The 18,796-nt window shown below is 32.1% G+C and overlaps 6 protein-coding genes across 7 annotated transcripts; 3 read left to right on the top strand and 3 right to left on the bottom strand.

Moving 5' to 3' along the window:
- Positions 1-195: 195 nt before the first annotated feature.
- On the bottom strand, positions 196-576 carry LOC17884355. The gene has a single exon (XM_006286341.2). The coding sequence runs from the start codon at positions 562-564 to the stop codon at positions 196-198; it is 369 nt and encodes a 122-aa protein (XP_006286403.1). The 5' UTR covers positions 565-576.
- A 3,077-nt stretch (positions 577-3,653) lies between these two features.
- On the top strand, positions 3,654-7,053 carry LOC17884055 (putative nucleobase-ascorbate transporter 10; the record flags this gene model as incomplete). Its single annotated transcript, XM_023781546.1, has 14 exons — positions 3,654-3,774; positions 3,881-3,978; positions 4,476-4,652; positions 4,740-4,840; positions 4,937-5,012; positions 5,116-5,175; positions 5,322-5,527; positions 5,625-5,721; positions 5,819-5,905; positions 6,005-6,063; positions 6,180-6,271; positions 6,366-6,443; positions 6,570-6,724; positions 6,835-7,053. Coding segments are annotated over 14 exons (1,626 nt in total), but the record flags the coding sequence as incomplete, so codon positions are not given.
- Positions 7,054-7,775: 722 nt separating this feature from the next.
- LOC17884321 lies at positions 7,776-9,431 on the top strand. Of its 2 annotated transcripts, XM_023781485.1 has the most exons (6): positions 7,782-7,913; positions 8,114-8,200; positions 8,299-8,475; positions 8,799-8,957; positions 9,044-9,097; positions 9,194-9,431. In XM_023781485.1, exons 1-6 carry the CDS (start codon positions 7,806-7,808, stop codon positions 9,353-9,355), a joined length of 747 nt encoding a protein of 248 aa, XP_023637253.1. In that variant the 5' UTR covers positions 7,782-7,805; the 3' UTR covers positions 9,356-9,431. The 2 variants fall into 2 exon arrangements, with proteins under 2 accessions (XP_006289407.2, XP_023637253.1); XM_006289345.2 differs by lacking the exon at positions 8,799-8,957 and having other exon boundaries at positions 7,776-7,913.
- An 840-nt stretch (positions 9,432-10,271) lies between these two features.
- LOC17884155 (cyclin-A2-1) lies at positions 10,272-13,470 on the top strand. Its single transcript, XM_006287682.2, has 12 exons — positions 10,272-10,359; positions 10,745-11,076; positions 11,176-11,341; positions 11,494-11,615; positions 11,708-11,800; positions 11,877-12,010; positions 12,219-12,294; positions 12,388-12,464; positions 12,554-12,587; positions 12,671-12,820; positions 12,913-13,047; positions 13,133-13,470. The coding sequence occupies exons 2-12, from the start codon at positions 10,783-10,785 to the stop codon at positions 13,190-13,192; spliced, it is 1,341 nt and encodes a 446-aa protein (XP_006287744.1). The 5' UTR covers positions 10,272-10,359; positions 10,745-10,782; the 3' UTR covers positions 13,193-13,470.
- A 151-nt stretch (positions 13,471-13,621) lies between these two features.
- LOC17883222 (probable sugar phosphate/phosphate translocator At5g25400) lies at positions 13,622-14,940 on the bottom strand. The gene has a single exon (XM_006289029.2). The coding sequence runs from the start codon at positions 14,844-14,846 to the stop codon at positions 13,794-13,796; it is 1,053 nt and encodes a 350-aa protein (XP_006289091.1). The 5' UTR covers positions 14,847-14,940; the 3' UTR covers positions 13,622-13,793.
- Positions 14,941-15,611: 671 nt separating this feature from the next.
- On the bottom strand, positions 15,612-17,519 carry LOC17883221 (ethylene-responsive transcription factor SHINE 3). Its single transcript, XM_006288668.2, has 2 exons — positions 17,250-17,519; positions 15,612-16,332 (listed from the first exon to the last, which is right to left on the bottom strand). Exons 1-2 carry the CDS (start codon positions 17,327-17,329, stop codon positions 15,840-15,842), a joined length of 573 nt encoding a protein of 190 aa, XP_006288730.1. The 5' UTR covers positions 17,330-17,519; the 3' UTR covers positions 15,612-15,839.
- Between the last annotated feature and the right edge of the window lie 1,277 nt (positions 17,520-18,796).

The raw sequence follows: 18,796 nt of genomic DNA, 5'->3' as shown, positions 1-18,796 counted from the left end.
AAAAGGAAAAAAACTTTTATCTTTCCATTTAAATTATATATCTCAAAGTTGGACGTCTATGGTTCGAATCATTTTTGCATGTGAATAAACTATGATTCTTATTGTAATTAATTATCAATAAAACAACAAAAACTTAAATCATTTATATGTAATGTAATAGCCAATTTATAAAAGAATTAGCATAACGTTTTTACATCAATGAGAAACACAAGTTAGGGCAGAAGCAAGCTTTGAAAATCCCACCCATCTCGTCACAACATACTCCTTCACCTTCTTTTCATCGTTTCCGAATACATCGCACAATGTCTTCACGTAGTAAGACGGGAACTTCCCGTTCAACCTCACGTAAAACATAACGACACGGCTAGCTTCTCTACAGAATTGGTCTGCGAGAAAATAGAACTTTGGTCTCTCAGTGGACTCGGCTGAGAGACTTGGTGGTTGCGACCTGGCAATGTTTTGTCTTATGCAAGCTTCCTCGGGGTTTATTGTCTCGGCCATGGAGGCAACAGAAACTGCAATGAAGGTCACAAAGAAGACGATGATGCTCATGGAGGTCTTCATATTGCTCTTGGCTTTTTGATCTTAATGTTTTGGAGAGGATAGACAATGTAAATAATAAAATGTGTATATTGTGAGAATTTAGCTGAAACTGTATATTTAAAGGGTTTGATATTTATTGTTAAGTTATTATACTTTTTCTATATGGGCATAAGCTAAATATATAGTTTACATTTACGTAGTACTGAAACGCTTGTTTGTAGTCGTCGTACCTCTCCAACACGGGACGGCTTGGAAACGTCTCCATGGACGTTTTGAACAAGGCAGGGACGGTGTGTCGTTGGTGATACGACAAAGATTTGGATCTGGGGACGTTTCGGAAACGTTTCGAGCAAAATTAGTGTCTAACTCCAATATGTATATAAAATTAAATATTTTCTTAAAAAGATTTATAAAAACTTAAGGGTAAAACTCGTTTATAAGATCCAACTAGGAGTCATGTTTCACAAGCATCTCAAACAACAAATCAGATTTTTTGTTTAATTAGAGTTACGCAAAAAACATTTAGGAGTTTCATATATAATAAGATGTTAATTGCAAGTGTACGAAAAAATGAATTTAACAGATTTATTTTGTTTCTGTAAAGCTTTCGTTTAGAAAAAGGGTCACTTCCATTTTTTTATAGAAATTATATTTAATTTCTTTATTTGTTTCAATGGTTGTATGAGTAGTTTTGTGTATTACGTAAACTTTTATGGTATAAATTAATTGATTTGTCGTGGAAAAAAGAAGAAGATACAACTAGGGTTTGTAAGAACTTTTCTCACGTCTCTCTCTGCCTCCTCACGTGTTTTTAAGATTTTGACTATTCACCTCCTTTATCTCTGTAAATGATTCACATCTTCCTGTCTCTCTGCATCGCACCGTACTTCATTCAACGTACCGGAGAAGGTATGTGTAATCGCCTTTTTCTTTAACCTTTTGTGATTGTCGTTTTTTTTTTTGGTGTTCTTTTTTCAAATTTATTTAATGATATACGGTAAAGTATTGTCGTTTAATGATAATATTGGTAGCTAGTGGCTAGACTAATACGTCAAATCAAAGTGGAGAAAATTCATTATGAAGCTTATGTCTAGATTATAGAAATAAATAGCAATAGGAGAAGAACTTGTAGCTGTAATTTGTTTTTGTCATGAGATTCCAAAAAGTTCTCTAGAATGTGAGGGTAAAAAAAACAAGAAAGACGATGGTATTACTTTTGTGAAAGAAGTAATTAAGAGTGAAAATTACAAAGAGTCAACAAATTTATTTGCTTAGTAAAACAAATTCTTTCCTTAAAATAAAATAAAATTGGATCAAGAAATTGCAAATTTACAATAATGTATTATATTAGAGCACTGACATTAGCGTATACACAAGCGTCCCTTTCCTGTTTTTTTTAAAAAATAAATCAACAATTTCATTATTATGAGTATATGTACTCAAAAACGGGACAGTCCGTTTGTTGTTGTCCACTTTTTGCAGATCCCACTGACATGTGACGCCCCGCGATTGATCAGTTTTTGTTTTAGAAAAAAATAAATTAATGGGACAAAAAAATGTCCTATACCGATGTGGATGTCTTTAGAGTCAGGGTTAAAATTACAAAGATAAATCTCCTGTAGTCAGGGTTCTGCCATCCTCAATCTCATTTAGAAGATGAATCGGCCATTGTTCAGATATTTACAAGAATCTTTATTGCATATATTATCTCGATATGTTGTTATGTTGTGAATCCTTTTTAATTTTCTTTATAGTTTTTTTCAAATGGTTTGGCTCATGGATATGCTTAAGTTGGAATGACGATGGAATGTTAAAATTATAACATCACTAGAGGTTGATCCGCGCTGCGCGCGGTAGGTTTATAATTTTTTTGTTAATTTTTTATTTATATTGTGATATTTTTTCAAAACATATTATAGTTCTTTTCTCTTGAATTATTATCTTTCAATATTTAAATTTGGATTAAAAGCATTTTCTTTTTGATCATGTTATAAACTAATATTTCACTTTTAATTTTATTTTTCCCCTTTAAAATTTTATATATATAATTACATAAATGTTGTTTTTATTCTATCATAAATTTTAAATTTATTTACATTCTTAAACTCAGTAACACATTTAAAATTTTAAACTATGATCAATTTAAAATGAAAGTTGAATTATATTATTACCACTAACTAATAAAAAATGAAAGTATTTCTTATTTAACATTTCATTTATTTATATAATTTATTTTTATTTATATAAATTTTCTATTAATTAAATAAGTAGCATAAATATGCACTAAATGAATGTTTTAAATTTATTTTAATGTAAAAAAATGTGGTTTAGGTGGATGGTTAGGTGGCATCATGAGAATAGAGAAAAAGCTAACTTTATATATATAGATTTATTCACCGGTTCCAAATTTCCAAACTGTTTTTTTTTTCTTCTTTTTTTCTATTCAATTTAATCAAAAATAGTAAAATCGAACATCACTAATTAAAATACTCGTTCAATAGCATAACAAGAGAGAAGAGATTTACAACTATTCCACACATTTATTTGATTTCAAAGCTTTACGTTATTATTCTTAATTTCTGAATGCAAAATCTCTTAACATATGATCAGTTTAATCTCAAAAGATTTCTATTTCAAATTTCATATATCAAAAACTGACATTTATATAGACTTTTATGACTACATTTATTGTAATATAAAATGTCATTTAATCATTCAAATAATTTTTAAAAATGGCAAAAGGTTACAACTTATAACCCCCAATTTATTTTTTACTTCTTCTTCACTCTCCAACCATTCCCTTCTTTCGAAAGTCTCTCTCAAAACCTCTCACTTAACTCCATAGCTTCTTTGGTATTGTTTTCAGAGTAAGTATGACTTTGAAAGCATATACAATATACTTGGTTATTAAAAGGATTTATGTCTATATATAGATGGAAAGATTGATAAAGATAGTATATTGCATATACAATATTTTCACTAAAGGTTTCACCGATCTGTTTACTGATGATTGAGTTGTTTACATTGAAAAAAGGAATAAAAAAAGGATAATAGTTACGTCCATGGCAGTAGCAAATGGTGGTGGTGGTGGTGGCGGCAACGGTGGTGGTGGCGGCAATGGTGGTGGTGGAAACAACGGAGGAGGAAACCGGACGGAGGAGTTACAACCCCATCCGGTGAAAGAGCAACTCCCCGGAATTCAATATTGTGTCAACAGTCCTCCTCCTTGGTGTATGTTTTGTATTATTTGAATTTTGGTTACTAGATTACTTTTATTTATTTTATATCTAATTTTTTTTTGTGTGTAGATAAATGTTTATACATTTGGTGTTTGCAGTTGAAGCGGTAGTGTTGGGTTTCCAGCATTATTTGTTGAGTCTTGGCATCACAGTTCTCATTCCAAGTCTATTAGTTCCACTCATGGGAGGTGGTGATGTAAGTATATATATATGATTTTCTTGAGATTTGATTTAAACAAATTTTGAAAATTTAGTAACACATTATATGAAATTAGTAATAAATCTTAGCATACATATTAAATTATTATTTTTTGTATAATTTGATTTTATCATCATAATTCCCTCAAGACAAAGTATAGATTTAATAGTTAATTTCTGTGATTTCGATATTTGGTTTTCTTATACTCTTTCGGTGAAAACAAATTCGAGTTAAGCTCATGTAAAGTTTATTGTTTTATTAACTTATTTTGTTGTTGGTAATGTTGTTTTATTAACTTCTCATATACCGATATGGTTTCTAATATTTCTGTTCAATTCTTCTACTTAAAAAAAATAATAATACAAAATTTAAAACCTAAATAAGTTAGCAAAGATTAGATATTATAAAGTATAAACCACTTAAGTTTTCCATATTATAATATATATGTATGTATATTATAAATTTTCTATATATATGTTTTTGATATTTTTCAGGCAGAAAAAGCAAAAGTGATACAAACATTACTATTTGTGTCTGGATTAACAACAATGTTCCAATCTTTCTTCGGAACTCGATTGCCTGTGATAGCTGCAGCTTCTTACACCTATATCATACCTATCACTTCCATCATTACTTCAACTCGATTCACTTATTACACTGATCCTTTTGAAGTAAGTCTCAACACTAATATTATCATTAATCTTACAATGTATATTGTACTAATCTAAAAATATGTTTGATAAAATAAAATAAATCAGAGATTTGTTAGAACAATGAGAAGCATACAAGGAGCTCTCATTATCACTGGATGTTTCCAAGTTGTTGTTTGTTTTCTAGGCGTATGGAGAAATATTGTCAGGTAATAAATTTACTTAATATCATTTTTCTTAACCAGATTATATGATTCTATCATTAAACGTAACATGAATGTAATATTTTGGTTTGTGTCCATTAGATTTCTAAGCCCACTCTCCATTGCTCCTTTGGCAACATTTACAGGACTAGGACTATACCAAATTGGCTTCCCTTTGGTATGTGTATACATACTAACTTTGGCAAAATATAAAATGATAATGTTTTTGTGTATTGTAGAATTATATAAATTTTATGATTTAAGAAACTTTCATTTTACAGTTAGCAAGATGTGTTGAAGTAGGATTTCCTGGATTGATCCTACTTGTTTTTATCACTCAGGTACATGTCTAAGCATTGCTTCTTAGCATTTTTTTCCTTAATGTTCTTTATACATACACTAATCTAGATCATTAGAAAAAATTACACTTATATTAGTACTAATATCAAATTACACTTATATTAAATATATACACTTTGGTGTATAGTACTTACCGCGTTGTATGAAGATGAAGAAAGGGGTGATGCTTTGGGATGGAAACAGATGTGACCGCTATGGGATAATGTTATGCATTCCAGTGATATGGTTGTATGCTCAACTACTCACGTCGAGTGGTGTTTATGACCACAAGCATCATACTACTCAAACAAGTTGTCGTACAGATCGCACTGGTCTCATAACCAACACTTCTTGGTCAGTTCTTCTAGTTAAAATGTTTGTTACTCTTTTTTTTTTTTTGGCGATTTTACTATTTTCGTATTCAAATTCTTTATTTTTATATGAACAATAGGATATATATACCATATCCATTTCAATGGGGAAGCCCAACTTTCGACTTAACTGATTCGTTCGCGATGATGGCTGCCTCTTTCGTCACTCTCTTTGAGGTCAAGTAAACTTTCTTCTTGTATGTGAAATTGGTATTTAAAATCAGCTTTCTATGATTGAACATGAGAAGTGATAACATTTTGTGTACAATTGTAGTCGACCGGTTTGTTTTATGCATCGGCAAGATATGGAAGCGCGACGCCGATCCCACCATCAGTTGTTGGTCGTGGTACTGGCTGGCTGGTTAGTCTAACACCAATTTAATCAAGTCACAGTTTTAGAAAACATATATTTTCACCGTGTATTAACTATTTGTTTCATCATCTCATGACTATGTTGTAGGGAGTTGGAGTATTACTCAATGGCATGCTTGGAGGTATCACAGGGATCACAACATCAACGTAACAAAACTCATCTCTTTTTTTACACTTTTTTAATCTCTAACTTTTAAAAAAGATATTCTAATTTTTAAAGCTAAATTGATATGGTTTTGATATGAGTGCAACTTAATGTTCAGAGAAAATGTTGGACTTTTGGCAATGACTAAGATTGGGAGTCGAAGAGTGATACAAATATCAGCTGCCTTCATGCTTTTTTTCTCCATTTTTGGTAATTTTTATTTATTTATTATAACCTATTGATATGCATAAATGATTTTGTTGAATATTTTTACCAATTTAGTCTTATTTTGATCAAAATACAGGTAAGTTTGGAGCTTTCTTCGCGTCCATACCAATACCAATCATGGCATCTCTTTATTGCATCGTCTTGTGTTTTGTGTGTAAGTATCTTCATCACAATTCACTTATAGTTTCTGTCGTGTAAGATTACTAAATGTATAATGTATAATAATTAGTATATGATTGTCTTTGTTACCAAAAATAAATTAAAATTATATTGATTGCAGCTTCTGCTGGACTTGGCTTTCTACAATTCTGCAACCTCAATAGCTTCAACACCAAATTCATTTTGGGATTTTCATTTTTTATGGCTGTTTCAATACCTCAATATTTCAGAGAGTATTACAATGGAGGTTGGCGGTCTGATCATCGTTCGAATTGGGTAAGCTAATACTCTTATATACTTTGAGACAATGTTTAAAATAAATCACTTTTTTTTTTTGTGACTTATCAAATTGTGAATGATTTCTTGAATAAATATATACAAAACAGTTTGAAGATGTGATAAGAGTGATATTCATGTCTCACACAACAGTTGCGACAATTATAGCGATAATTCTTGATTGCACATTGTCTCGTGAAAGCGACGAAGCCAAGAAAGATTGCGGATTGAAATGGTGGGAAAAGTTTCGACTATACAATCTCGATGTGCGAAACGACGAGTTTTATGGTCTACCTTGCAGCCTCAACAAGTTCTTCCCTTCTCATTGAAACTTTCACAAATATATTTTCCTTTGAATGTTGTCTTTCTTCTCTATTTATATTACCTAGAAGTTTCGGGTGCTATTATATTTTCTAAGTTTTGATAGTTTGTTTGATTTTTTACTAATCTTCGAAACTCGTATAAATTTCGGTTTTTCTTAACCATAATTAACTATGGATGGTCAAACTGGACCAAATCATACAAAAAAAAAAAAAATTGAAAAAGATAACAAATTAGAAAAACAGAAAACGCCAATTAAAAAAGACAGAGATGAATATAATTAAGGGTAAATAATTAATACCAAAAGATTTATATTTCAAAAGACGTTACATAAAAAGATAGTCAATAAAATCTCAAAAGATTTATATTTCAAATTTCATATATCAAAACTGAAAACCATTAAGACTAAGTGGCCTATAGTTATAACCAAGTGATATTTTTGACTTATTATTATTATTATTATTATTAATTATTATAATTTCTTACAAAGCTTCTTTGATAATTTTTCCTAGTAAAGCTTTCTCCCCCACTTCTATTTTCTTCTCTTTCACAATGCTATATATTTTTTTTTGAGATCTCTATTAGTATTTTTCTTTCTGGTCAAACCCCAAATAAATATTCTTTTTAATGTTTCCAATAATAATTGTAATCAATTATTTGTATATGTATTCCCTTAATTAGAAAAAGCTAACATCTTTTCTTAATTATATGTATTTATAAATAACATAGTGGTTTCATTATTTTATTGAAGAAGAAAAAAATGACTAAACTAATTAAGATAGCTCTGGTTTTAATTTTCTTACATATTTTGTTCTCAACAGCTTTAGTTCGTTCAGATCAAAGTGTGTTGCCTATCAGATCCTTCACGGTTAGTGTTAATAATTTTAGAACTTAAGACACATGTTTTCCTTATTAAGTTAAATTGTGAATCTATTTAAGTGATTCAATTTCATCATCTTCTTTTTTGGATCATGGACTGAGTTCAGAATCACCTCACTTTTTTTTTCTTTTTTTTTTTACTTTTTTACTTTTTTTACTTTTTTTTTCTTTCTTTATTGTCAATGGCAGATAGGTGAAAATGCTACATATGATTGCGTAGATATTAATAAGCAACCAGGACTTGGTCATCCTTTGCTCCAAAACCACACAATCCAGGTGCATTGACGTTTCAAAAATCTATCCAAACATGATTATGAATTTACTTTTATAAATTGTGATTTTGAATTTAACAATACAAGTTGTTCTTTGAAAAGATGAAACCATCAGTTTCAAGACATGAACTAAGGCATCAAAATGGAAAAAACAAGTCATATTCGAAGACACATATAACAAAATGTCCAGATGGAACCGTTCCCATAATGAGAAACTCAAATAAGTACAATACCAAGAAATATTCCCATCCGCTAACATTCGATAGTCCTGGATCACATGTACGCATTTTAATTTTCTCCTTATACATTATATCTAATTATTTTCATATGTTTTTCAAGTATTAATCTATATCCATGTCAATAGAACCGACTCGTGGTAGATTGTTCGAATAAGTTCATGTACTGGTCCATATCATGGTGTAGAATTCTTTGGTATAATGGACATAAGCTAAACATCATATAGTGAAATATATATATAGGCATTTGGTTTAACAACCAAGTCAATACACTTATTTTTTCCCTTATATATTAGAGCTAAGTATGTTTTATATGTATTTCAAGTATTATTCTATATTCATATTAATATAACTCACTCTTAGTAGATTGTTGGAGTAAGGTCACGTAGTGGTCCATATCGTGGTGTAGAAGCTCGGTATAATGGATATACGCTATACATCGAAAGTTATCAAGCTTCATATAGTGAAATATATATAGGTAGTTGGTTGAATAACCAAGTCAATTTTATCCAAGCAGGTTATATTGTAAGTTTTACATTTTAGTGGTTTTCTTTTAAAATTTTGATTATATATTTGATTGTATTTAAGTATTGAGAAGTTTTTTTTGACAGATAAATCCAAGTTTTTTTGGTACTGGACAACTTTGGACATATGGATATTTTAAGGTGTGCATGTGAACATTTCTTATTTTACTTTCGTAAATTATTTATACTTAGTCCTTAAATCAAATAACATTTTAAAATTAAATATGATTTCAATAGGGTAAAGATGAGAAAGGATGTTACAGTACAGCATGTGATGGGTTTATTCAGGTATCAGAGAAAATTCCCATAGTCCAACCCGTAAACATTAACCCAGGAGACCCTGATTGGTCGCATCGATCCATCCATCAGGTATTTCCTCATATTTGTTTATTTTTATGAAACAGATTTATAAATCTATAAATTAGTTATTTAAGAATCATAATTAGTGATCACCATGTATAAGATTATATAACAGTTTGATGGTGATCACTAATTATGATTCTTAAATAACTAGTGTTTTTTTCATCGTACTCATCTCGGTTTCTTTTTCAATTATGGTGGTCCCGGAGGAAAATCTTGTGGAATTTAACATTTTACTTTGTAATCTTTAGACTTGTTACTTAATAAAAAATATTATGAATTAATCATATGAAACTATTATACAATTAATCTACTTAGCTCTTATTTGTTCGCATGCTATTGTCTTTTTTTATCCCAGCAATATTTTATTTACAATATAGAAGATTTTCTATAATTATATATATAAAAAGTAATAAATTATTATGAGTGTACTGTAATGTACTTAAACATGTCAATACAAATCATATGTTACATTTTACACTTCTTCTTATCTGTCAATGGCGAAAATTTGATTTGAGATTCTTATAACAAAAAAAAATAAACAAGACATTGTCGAACTCCAAATAACTGCATGCTTATGTTTATAATTGGGCTTTTTATCAAAGGTGAAAGAGGTATGGGCTTATTGGAATGGGCTTTTTAAGTTATTGAAACGGTTTAATATAACAAATAGAGCATGTAACGGCTGAGATTAGTAGATCTTGGCCAAAGCAAAGAAGCAACAAGACCAGACGTCAAAGGTGTCAGAGAGTCAGAGACCACTTCTGTTCTGTCACTTACTTCCCAATAAAACTCCAAACTATTATCATTTGTCCAAATCCCAAAGTCTCTTTTTTTTTATACATTTTTTTTTTTCAACTTAACAAACAAAAAAATATTTTTAATTATCTTAAATTTCGAAACGAGACCACAGATAAAAAATCCCGCTCATGCTCTCTCCTCTCACACACACGCTCCTATTTCAACGCACTCTCTCTTCAAGTTCAAGATCATTCTCAAACTCTCTCTCTCTCTCTCTCAATTTGATTCTCTTATGCTTTAAGGTAACACTCTCCTCTTTTGTTCTTCGTTTGGATCGATGTTTTTTTTTCTTTTTTTTTTTTGGGCTCATAATTTTTGGGTTTGTAGATCTGTTTTGAGACTGTTCTATCCTCTGTGTTTGTTCTTTCTTCTTGTTATTGTCACACAATTTTCAAGAAAATTGTTCAATGGTTACATATGAATTTGTAATTGAATTTTTATAACAATTTTTTTTTGGATCCAAAGATGTAAAATTAAACTAGAGTTTACTTGTTTAATCTCTCTTTAACTCAATTTCTCAGAAATTTACACGAGTTGATGAGATCTGATCACAGTTTAATTTTGCTATTCGTTTTTTGTAATTATGCTATTTTGAAGACTATATATAACATCTATTTTATCCTCCAGGATTGGGAAAATCAGTGGTGGATTTCTGATTTAAAATTATGTATAGAGCTTCTTCTTCTATGCAATCTGATGTGAAGATTGAGAATAATATTTCTACTATGAAAACTCGAGAGAGTAATGTGAGAGTTACTAGATCAAGAGCTAAGGCTTTAGGAGTGTCAATGTCTCCATGGAAACCGGTTTTTAAACAGGAGTCAAAGCGTGTTGTTAGACCGAGTAACAAACGAATGGCATCAGATAATAACAAAGTTTGTAAGAGACGGGCGGTGCTCAAGGATGTGACTAATACTACTTTGGCAGGAAGTATAGTTTGTACACAAGGCAATGTTAAGGTATATAGTGATGATTTGTGATGCTTTTGTTTGAATAATCTTGATTGATTGGTGTTTGTTTTTCATTATTCTTAGTTTCTTACTGATACAATGTAATAGGCTACAACGCGAGGTCGAAAAGAGATTAAGCAAGTAGCAGAAAAAGGCTTGGTAGATGTGGATATCGAAAAATCGAAATTAGCAGAAGATTTGTCAAAGGTTAGGATGGTTGAATCCTTAGATGCCTCTGCTCAAAACTCTAAAGATGGAGAAGTTACTAACAAAAGTAAGAAACTTCACTACTAAATATGCAATATTTGAATATAACAATCAGAAGACCATTTTATTTATCAAACCTTTTAGAGAATCTTGTTAAATAGAAGCATATACTAAAGTGCATGTTTCCCAAATTTACTCAAGCTTTACTGGATTGTGCAGACGAAGATGAATCCGATGTCTCAGATTGTCTTCAGGTTGTAGATATAGATGCCAGTGTCCAAGATCCTAAGTTTTGTAGCTTATATGCTGCAAGTATATATGACAACATTCATGTTGCAGAGGTTTGAATCCATATACTTGGTCTTGTTTTATTTTTTCAGAAAATGATATATTGAGATTCTGAGTTATTGGTATTACCACATTCTGGGTACAGCTTGACCAAAGACCTTCAACTAGCTATATGGTGCAAGTGCAGCGAGATATCGATCCAACTATGCGCGGGATTCTGATTGATTGGCTTGTGGAGGTATGTATATAATATTTGCTATACATAGCTTTACTTGAAAGTGTGTTAGAACATCTATTTATGTTACTTCTTTCAGGTTTCTGAAGAGTACAAGCTGGCTTCAGATACACTTTACCTTACCGTGAATCTAATTGATCGGTTCATGTCTCATAACTACATTGAAAAGCAGAGGCTTCAGCTGCTTGGTGTCACTTGCATGCTAATAGCCTCGTGAGTTTACCACTTTTTACTTTTTTCCTTAAATTCAAGTTATAGAAGTATGATTCTAGATAGTAGCATTCACATAGCAATGAGTGTAAAAACTGAAGATATAAGTTCATGCAGAGGAACACATGTTTGGTTTCATTGTATACTTGACTCTATAGATTTGTACTCATCAATTAACTAAGTTGTCCTTTCTTTTACCGTCTTGTTGAAGAAAATACGAAGAGATTAGTGCACCGCGGTTGGAGGAGTTTTGCTTCATTACAGACAATACATACACAAGACAAGAAGTAACTAACCTGCAAACTTTATCTATATCAGTTTCATTCTAAGATAATTAAGTTTTGATTAAAGATTAACAAAAACAATTATAATTCTTTCAGGTACTAAGTATGGAGATTCAAGTTTTAAACTTTCTGCACTTTCGGTTATCAGTTCCAACCACCAAAACGTTTCTAAGGTAAAACACTTAAAGTCACAAAAATGCATCACTACCACACTTAACTTTTCAAAAAAATGTTAACATCATTTTCTTCTTCTACATTTCAGGCGATTCATTCTAGCAGCTCAAGCGTCCGAAAAGGTAGTTTACATTGATCCATTTCATAGTCACTCTCAGCATTTTACTTAACTATGAATCATTAAACTGATTTTGCTTGTACACAGGTTCCCCTCATTGAGATGGAGTTCTTAGCAAACTATTTCGCGGAACTCACTCTCGTGGAATATACTTTCCTAAGGTTCCAGCCATCCTTAATTGCCGCTTCAGCGGTTTTCTTAGCAAGATGGACACTCGACCAATCTAGCCATCCATGGGTGAGTATGAGCTCACATTTCTTGACTGTGAATGTTTTCACTTTACTCTTTTTAAGGGAAAACAATCTTGCTGATATGAATGGTATATACAGAACCCAACTCTGCAGCACTATACAAGATATGAGGCATCTGCTCTAAAGAACACAGTGATTGCAATGGAGAATTTGCAGCTCAACACCAATGGAAGCACCCTTATTGCTATACGAACCAAATACAACCAAGAAAAGGTATACATCAATTTTTTCATTTAAGAAAGTGTCAAAGCTTACATTGAGTTTGGTCTCACATTCTATATGAATTGTTTTTGGACAGTTTAAAAGTGTGGCAACACTAACATCTCCTGAACGTGTCACTACACTCTTCTCAAGATGAAACAGTTTGGATTTTTTGGATTCTCCTGATATATATGAACAAGTCAGCACATCTCTTAGTTTGCATCAGGAGACCGACCAATCCTATTTTCAGACATCAATTTTGGTCTCTGCAGTTTATGGAATAGTTGTAATTTCTTTGTAAGTTGTCTTGTCTGTTTCTCCTGTAACTGTTGTTTAGTTGTCAGGTGCTTCCAAAACAGTGGACATATCATGGAAAATTGTATAAACCAAACACAGTTTTGACACATCATATCTCATGAGATTGTCATTTAGTAATTTTGTGGACTCGTTAATAAAGCAAGTGTACAAAGTTCTCATACTACAATTTATACATTTGAAAGATAATATGTTTATAGATTTATTGAGTTTTGGTTACCAAGTGATGGCAAAATTGTAACAACATAAAGAAAAAAAACTAAACAAGATCAGTTAGACCAAATACCATTCTTAGGTCTCATTATCATCATCATCATCAAAATGTGTTTGGCATCTACTACAACCTTCAAGCTCTCTTATTCCAACAAATGTATATCAAGCAAAAACAAAAACAGAAAAAATACTCTGAAATGTTACCAAAAATTCCAATTTCTTATCCTTTTTCAATCTTGTGGCTCGTTCTTCCTCCCACCTTCATTATCTTCCCTCTCTTCCAAAAGCCGACCAGCCTCTTCATCAGCTTGCTGAGTAGTAGTCTTTTGAGCCTCTTTAGCTTTCAATGCTTGTAACTTGGCATGATTGTAGTAGGCAACACCCAAGAACGCGATCCCATACCCGAAAAGATTGATAGGAGTCACAGTGTCCTTGATCACAGACCAAGAAAAGGCTATCAAGAGCCAGTCTTTAACCACACCAGCAACATTCATGGTCAAGGCTGAGGTCTTCCCAACCAGAAGGAATACAGCAAGATTCAAAGCAAACGCACAGAACGAGTTCGTCCCGAAAATGAGGTAATCGAAATGGAAGCTAGAGGTATCTCTCAAGATGGGAAACTCCACAACGATCCAAGGGATAAACAAGAAAGCTAAGCAACAAGGAGCAACATAATAGAGAGAAGTGATAGGGTTCAAAGTGATTCCTTTAGAAGTAAGCAAGATCTGAATCATTACCAACCGTGTAGCCTCGAAAGCAACCGCACCAAGCTGGAGAATCACACCCCAAACATCGAACCTAGCTTCACCATAAGCAGCAATGGCTACGCCGAAAGAGATCGAAAGCATGTTCATCATAGTCTCGGATTTGAAACCTTCTTTCTTGAACAGCACGCCAATGGAATAAACCGCGACAGGCATCAAGGCTTTGAGCATCTGAATGAAGGAGACAGAGAGGTAAATGTAGGCTGAGTTAGACAGCCAAAGAGAGAGCGAGTACAAGGCTCCAATAGGCACGACGGATCTGAGGTAAGTGTCACGTGACATTGAGACAGGCTCGACGACTTTGAGGACCTTGATGAGGAGAAAAGCTAGGGTTGAGCAAAAGGACATGTGGATCATTGTGAGTGAGATCGGGAATGGCCAACCATACATCTTCTTGTCGAGGATGTATTTGTTGTAGACGATGACGGTGAAGCTTAGGAAGATCCATATCGCTACGTAAGTGTAGGAGATGATGATGTTCTTGATCACGCCTTCGCTAAGTGATCCACCTTTCCCCATGTTTTTGTGATCTTTTACTACGGTGGTTCTGCGGCGAAGGAGACTGGTATAGCGATATGGTGTGTGGTGAGTTCTCTGAACTAAAACTTTGGGAATTGAAATTTGGTGAGATCCTGAAAAAACGTTTTTAGACTTTGTCCTTAAGACAGACCACGTAACGGAAGTGCTTCACCAATTTATAATTGTTTTTTTTTCTTTTTTCTTGAGAAATTTATTGATTTTCTAAATTTGTAGATAAGCATACATATATTTAGATTTATCAAGAAATAAATATTTTTAAGCAGTTTTAATTATTATAGCATAATTTCAGAATTAAAGTAACGAAAAATAATTAAATTTTAAATCTACTAATAAACCAATCTAATTTTGAAACAAATACAGAACTTAACTCTAAAGTCTAAAACCCCCCACGGTACAACGTTGTAACTCTAACTAATAATTACAATAAAATGCGTATAGTTAAAATCCGGTTTATATATGTGAGGTTTAGATCTAATTTTAAAATACTTACGTGCCAATAATATGATTTGAGTTACAATAAAATATGTGAACGTTGTACTTACCTAGCCGTAACACTAACACCATAGTAAAAGCTATCTTAGTCGAGGTAGGACTAAAAACATTCGAATCACAAGAATCTAATTCGCAAATGAGTTTTCACATTAAATACTTTTCTTGTCATCTATAGTCTCTCCTCTACGTAATAATATCATGTCGACAAGTTCAACAGAAAATATATCAACTCTCTTTTTCATAAAGCTTTTCTTCATTACACCACAACATATATATATATATTATTTTAAAAAAATGTTTACGTATATAAAGTATTATTTCTATCTATAGGGCTATCATATATATGTTGGACAAGTATTAATTAAAGCTACGTAATATTACTTTTTTTTTTAATTACGTAATATTACTTATACGATCCATTATTTATCATCCATCTTCTATGTTATATAATCTTGGTCATCTACTTCAGTGATTTGTTCTTTAGACATGTGCAATGGATCCAGAAGCAGGACAAGTCCAGTTAAGCAGCTCCTCGATCATCTGCATCGCCATCTGATCTTCTTCCTCTACGACGTCGTTACGTTTCTTTATCTTATGAACCTCAGTATCTTCACCGGGACGTGCGTTAACACTGTCACTGAGTTCAACAAGCTTGACCCAGTTTGGACTCGTTTTTGAACCGGCTCGATTCTGCCACACCCCGATGTGCGAGCTTTTGTTGTCGAGGCGTAGACACGTAAGATACGGTGTCTGGTCTTTGCAGTTCTTCCTTAGCTTAGCGTTTAGGAGTTCGGACAACGATTTTGGCGACCTTAAGGTAGAGTTAACGACGACTGATGAATCTGAGCCGTTGGATTTGATGACGGGGAAGTTGGTCTTTGCGTTCTGACCGTTCATTAGGACAGCAGCTTGGTCGTAGGCTCTAGCCGCTGCTTCAGCTGTGTCGAACGTTCCGAGCCATACTCTTCTCTTCCTGATAGGTCTCACAAGAACGCGCATTAGTTTACATGATCAAAGTACAGTATTAATAACCAAAACACACATTACATTACATGCATAACCAAAGATTAAAAGAACACAAAACATACAACTTATTTATCTTTCTATTAATAGATACTTTTCTTTTGGAGAAAGTTCTATAGTTAGTGTTCTTTCCTTTGCCAAATTATTTAGGCATTTAGCCAAAGAGATTACTCATTTATCCACTTAAATTTGATACGAAACTCTACGCAGAAAAAAAGAAGTTCTAAAACCAATAATACTAGCTTTGAAAGAAATAAATTACAAGATATTAGTATTAGAAAAAGACATATGGGTGCACCCAAAAAAAGAAGACATATATTCTTTCTTTTTGTGTATATATCTAGTTTTTTTTGTCTATATTTAAGTTTGTATTCAGAAATAACAGTAATAAACTTTACAAATTGAGAAAAGAGTATGGGCATAATTTTATTATTATAATTTTTCTCTTATACAAAAAGAAATTGTATTTGGTTAATTGCAGAACATATATGATTTTAGAAGATGTCAATTTAAGAGAAGGATCATAGGATGCTCACAAATATTGATCCGTAATCACACCCATAATATAATGTATGCACATATATAAAAATACATCCATTTCCCTAAAACATCAATTTCAATTGTATGAAAGCAATTATGTATATATACCCACCCAAATTTACAAATTCAAACATATGTATACGTTGATAAAACTGAGGAAAACAACTTAATCCAAAATGCTTGGTCTAAGATTGCATATATTAAGTAAGTATATATAGTTTTTTGAAAGGATCATCAAGGTATAAGAAACACACGCATTAGCCATAGCATGGACTTGTATATTAGGTATTTATAGTGATGTGTTCGAGAGAGAGAGAGAGAACTGACAAGAGAGGATGACGAATCTCAGAGACCCAAGAACCCCACTGACGCTGGCGGACACCTCGGAACTTCTTCGAATGTACCATTCTTATCGGATTCTTAATTTCTCTGTGTTTTATTTCTGACACAAACTCAAAGACATATATCTATTCTAGCATGAACTAGAGAATAAGATAGAGAAAGAGAAAGAGAAAGAGAGACACTTCTTCTTCCTTTGATGATCTCTCTTTACTTCCAATTCCAACCACTCACACTTAACTCCTAATGCTTTTCGCACGTCCTCTCTACTTTTTTTTCTTATGGTATTTATTGTCTGTCCCCTCTAGCTCCTCTCTCTCCCGTGTCATTGTGTTACTTGGTTATATATGCTTGATGTCAGTACATCCCATAAAAAATGGTACCAACTGATCATATATATATCTTATTGCCTACGGAACGTAAAAATCTATAATGAGTTCGTATGTATTCTTCATTAGTTATGTGAATATTGATGGCAAGAAATGTTGTTATACGGTTTAAGGCTTAGACAAACTATCGAGAAGGGCACTGAACAACCAATTATAAGAAGACTCATCAAGCCTAGTGGCTTTTTGTATAGTAATAATGCACTCTCTCTAGTCTTTGATAATGATGTATTGTCTCTTGTGTACTCAATTATTCATATATGTCTTTCTATTTATAATATCCTAAATTAAATTATGTATACAATTTAATCATGCTGTTTATTTTTTGTTTCTGGATTATGTATAGATGGCTGATCACGTAAAAAATCAAAGTAAAAATGCTAGCTAGTATTATATGCACCGACACACTCATATATATTTTTCTCGAACAGCTATATTTATCTTATCATCGTTATAGCAAGACTTTACTTGTAATTTTGTAAATACGATCAACTAAATTGTAGAAGTTTTGACGATTAATTAATGAGAAAGCTAGATTATTGTCGGTGCGTCGCAAGGTTAAAGTCCACGGATATATGAAGTAGTAGTTGTCCATTAAATGTTATGAACCTAAAGGAGACAAGAACTATTTAAACCTTAAGCTTAAATAAATGAATTTCACCTACATATGCCAAACGTACAAAAACAATTAAATAAGTTGAGATATATATAAAGATGGACAGCCACATGAATGAGTTAGTACATGACGATGCGAAAACGGGACAAGGGGCCAGGGTTATATCGTTTTTTCAGTGTTAGAGATTTAGTAGAATTAGATTTCTATAGTTTTTGTTTAAAAAGAATAATAATCATTTTATTTTGTATAAAACATTTACACAACAATAATGAAAATGAAATGGAATAGAGTGTATATCCCTAATACAAGAAGAAAAGAGTAGTGAAGATTACTATCCCAAGAATATTCCCGTCTTGGACTTGATCTCTTGTCTTGGGTTTGGCCTACAAGAAAAGGTTTACTTAAGACGTATGGTCTCAAGACTTCAACTCTTTTCTTTCTTGTAACCCAATGTAGTCTTCCAAAGTAATCACCAACCTAATCCAAAAGTTTTGTATTCGAAATTCGTTTTTCTCCTTATATTCTAACTTTAT

Source organism: Capsella rubella, unplaced genomic scaffold, assembly GCF_000375325.1.
Source record: "Capsella rubella cultivar Monte Gargano unplaced genomic scaffold, Caprub1_0 scaffold_6, whole genome shotgun sequence".
In the NCBI taxonomy this organism is placed as follows: domain Eukaryota; kingdom Viridiplantae; phylum Streptophyta; class Magnoliopsida; order Brassicales; family Brassicaceae; genus Capsella; species Capsella rubella.
Note: the sequence above shows the minus strand (reverse complement) of the source record. Positions and strands in the feature narration are given on the sequence as shown.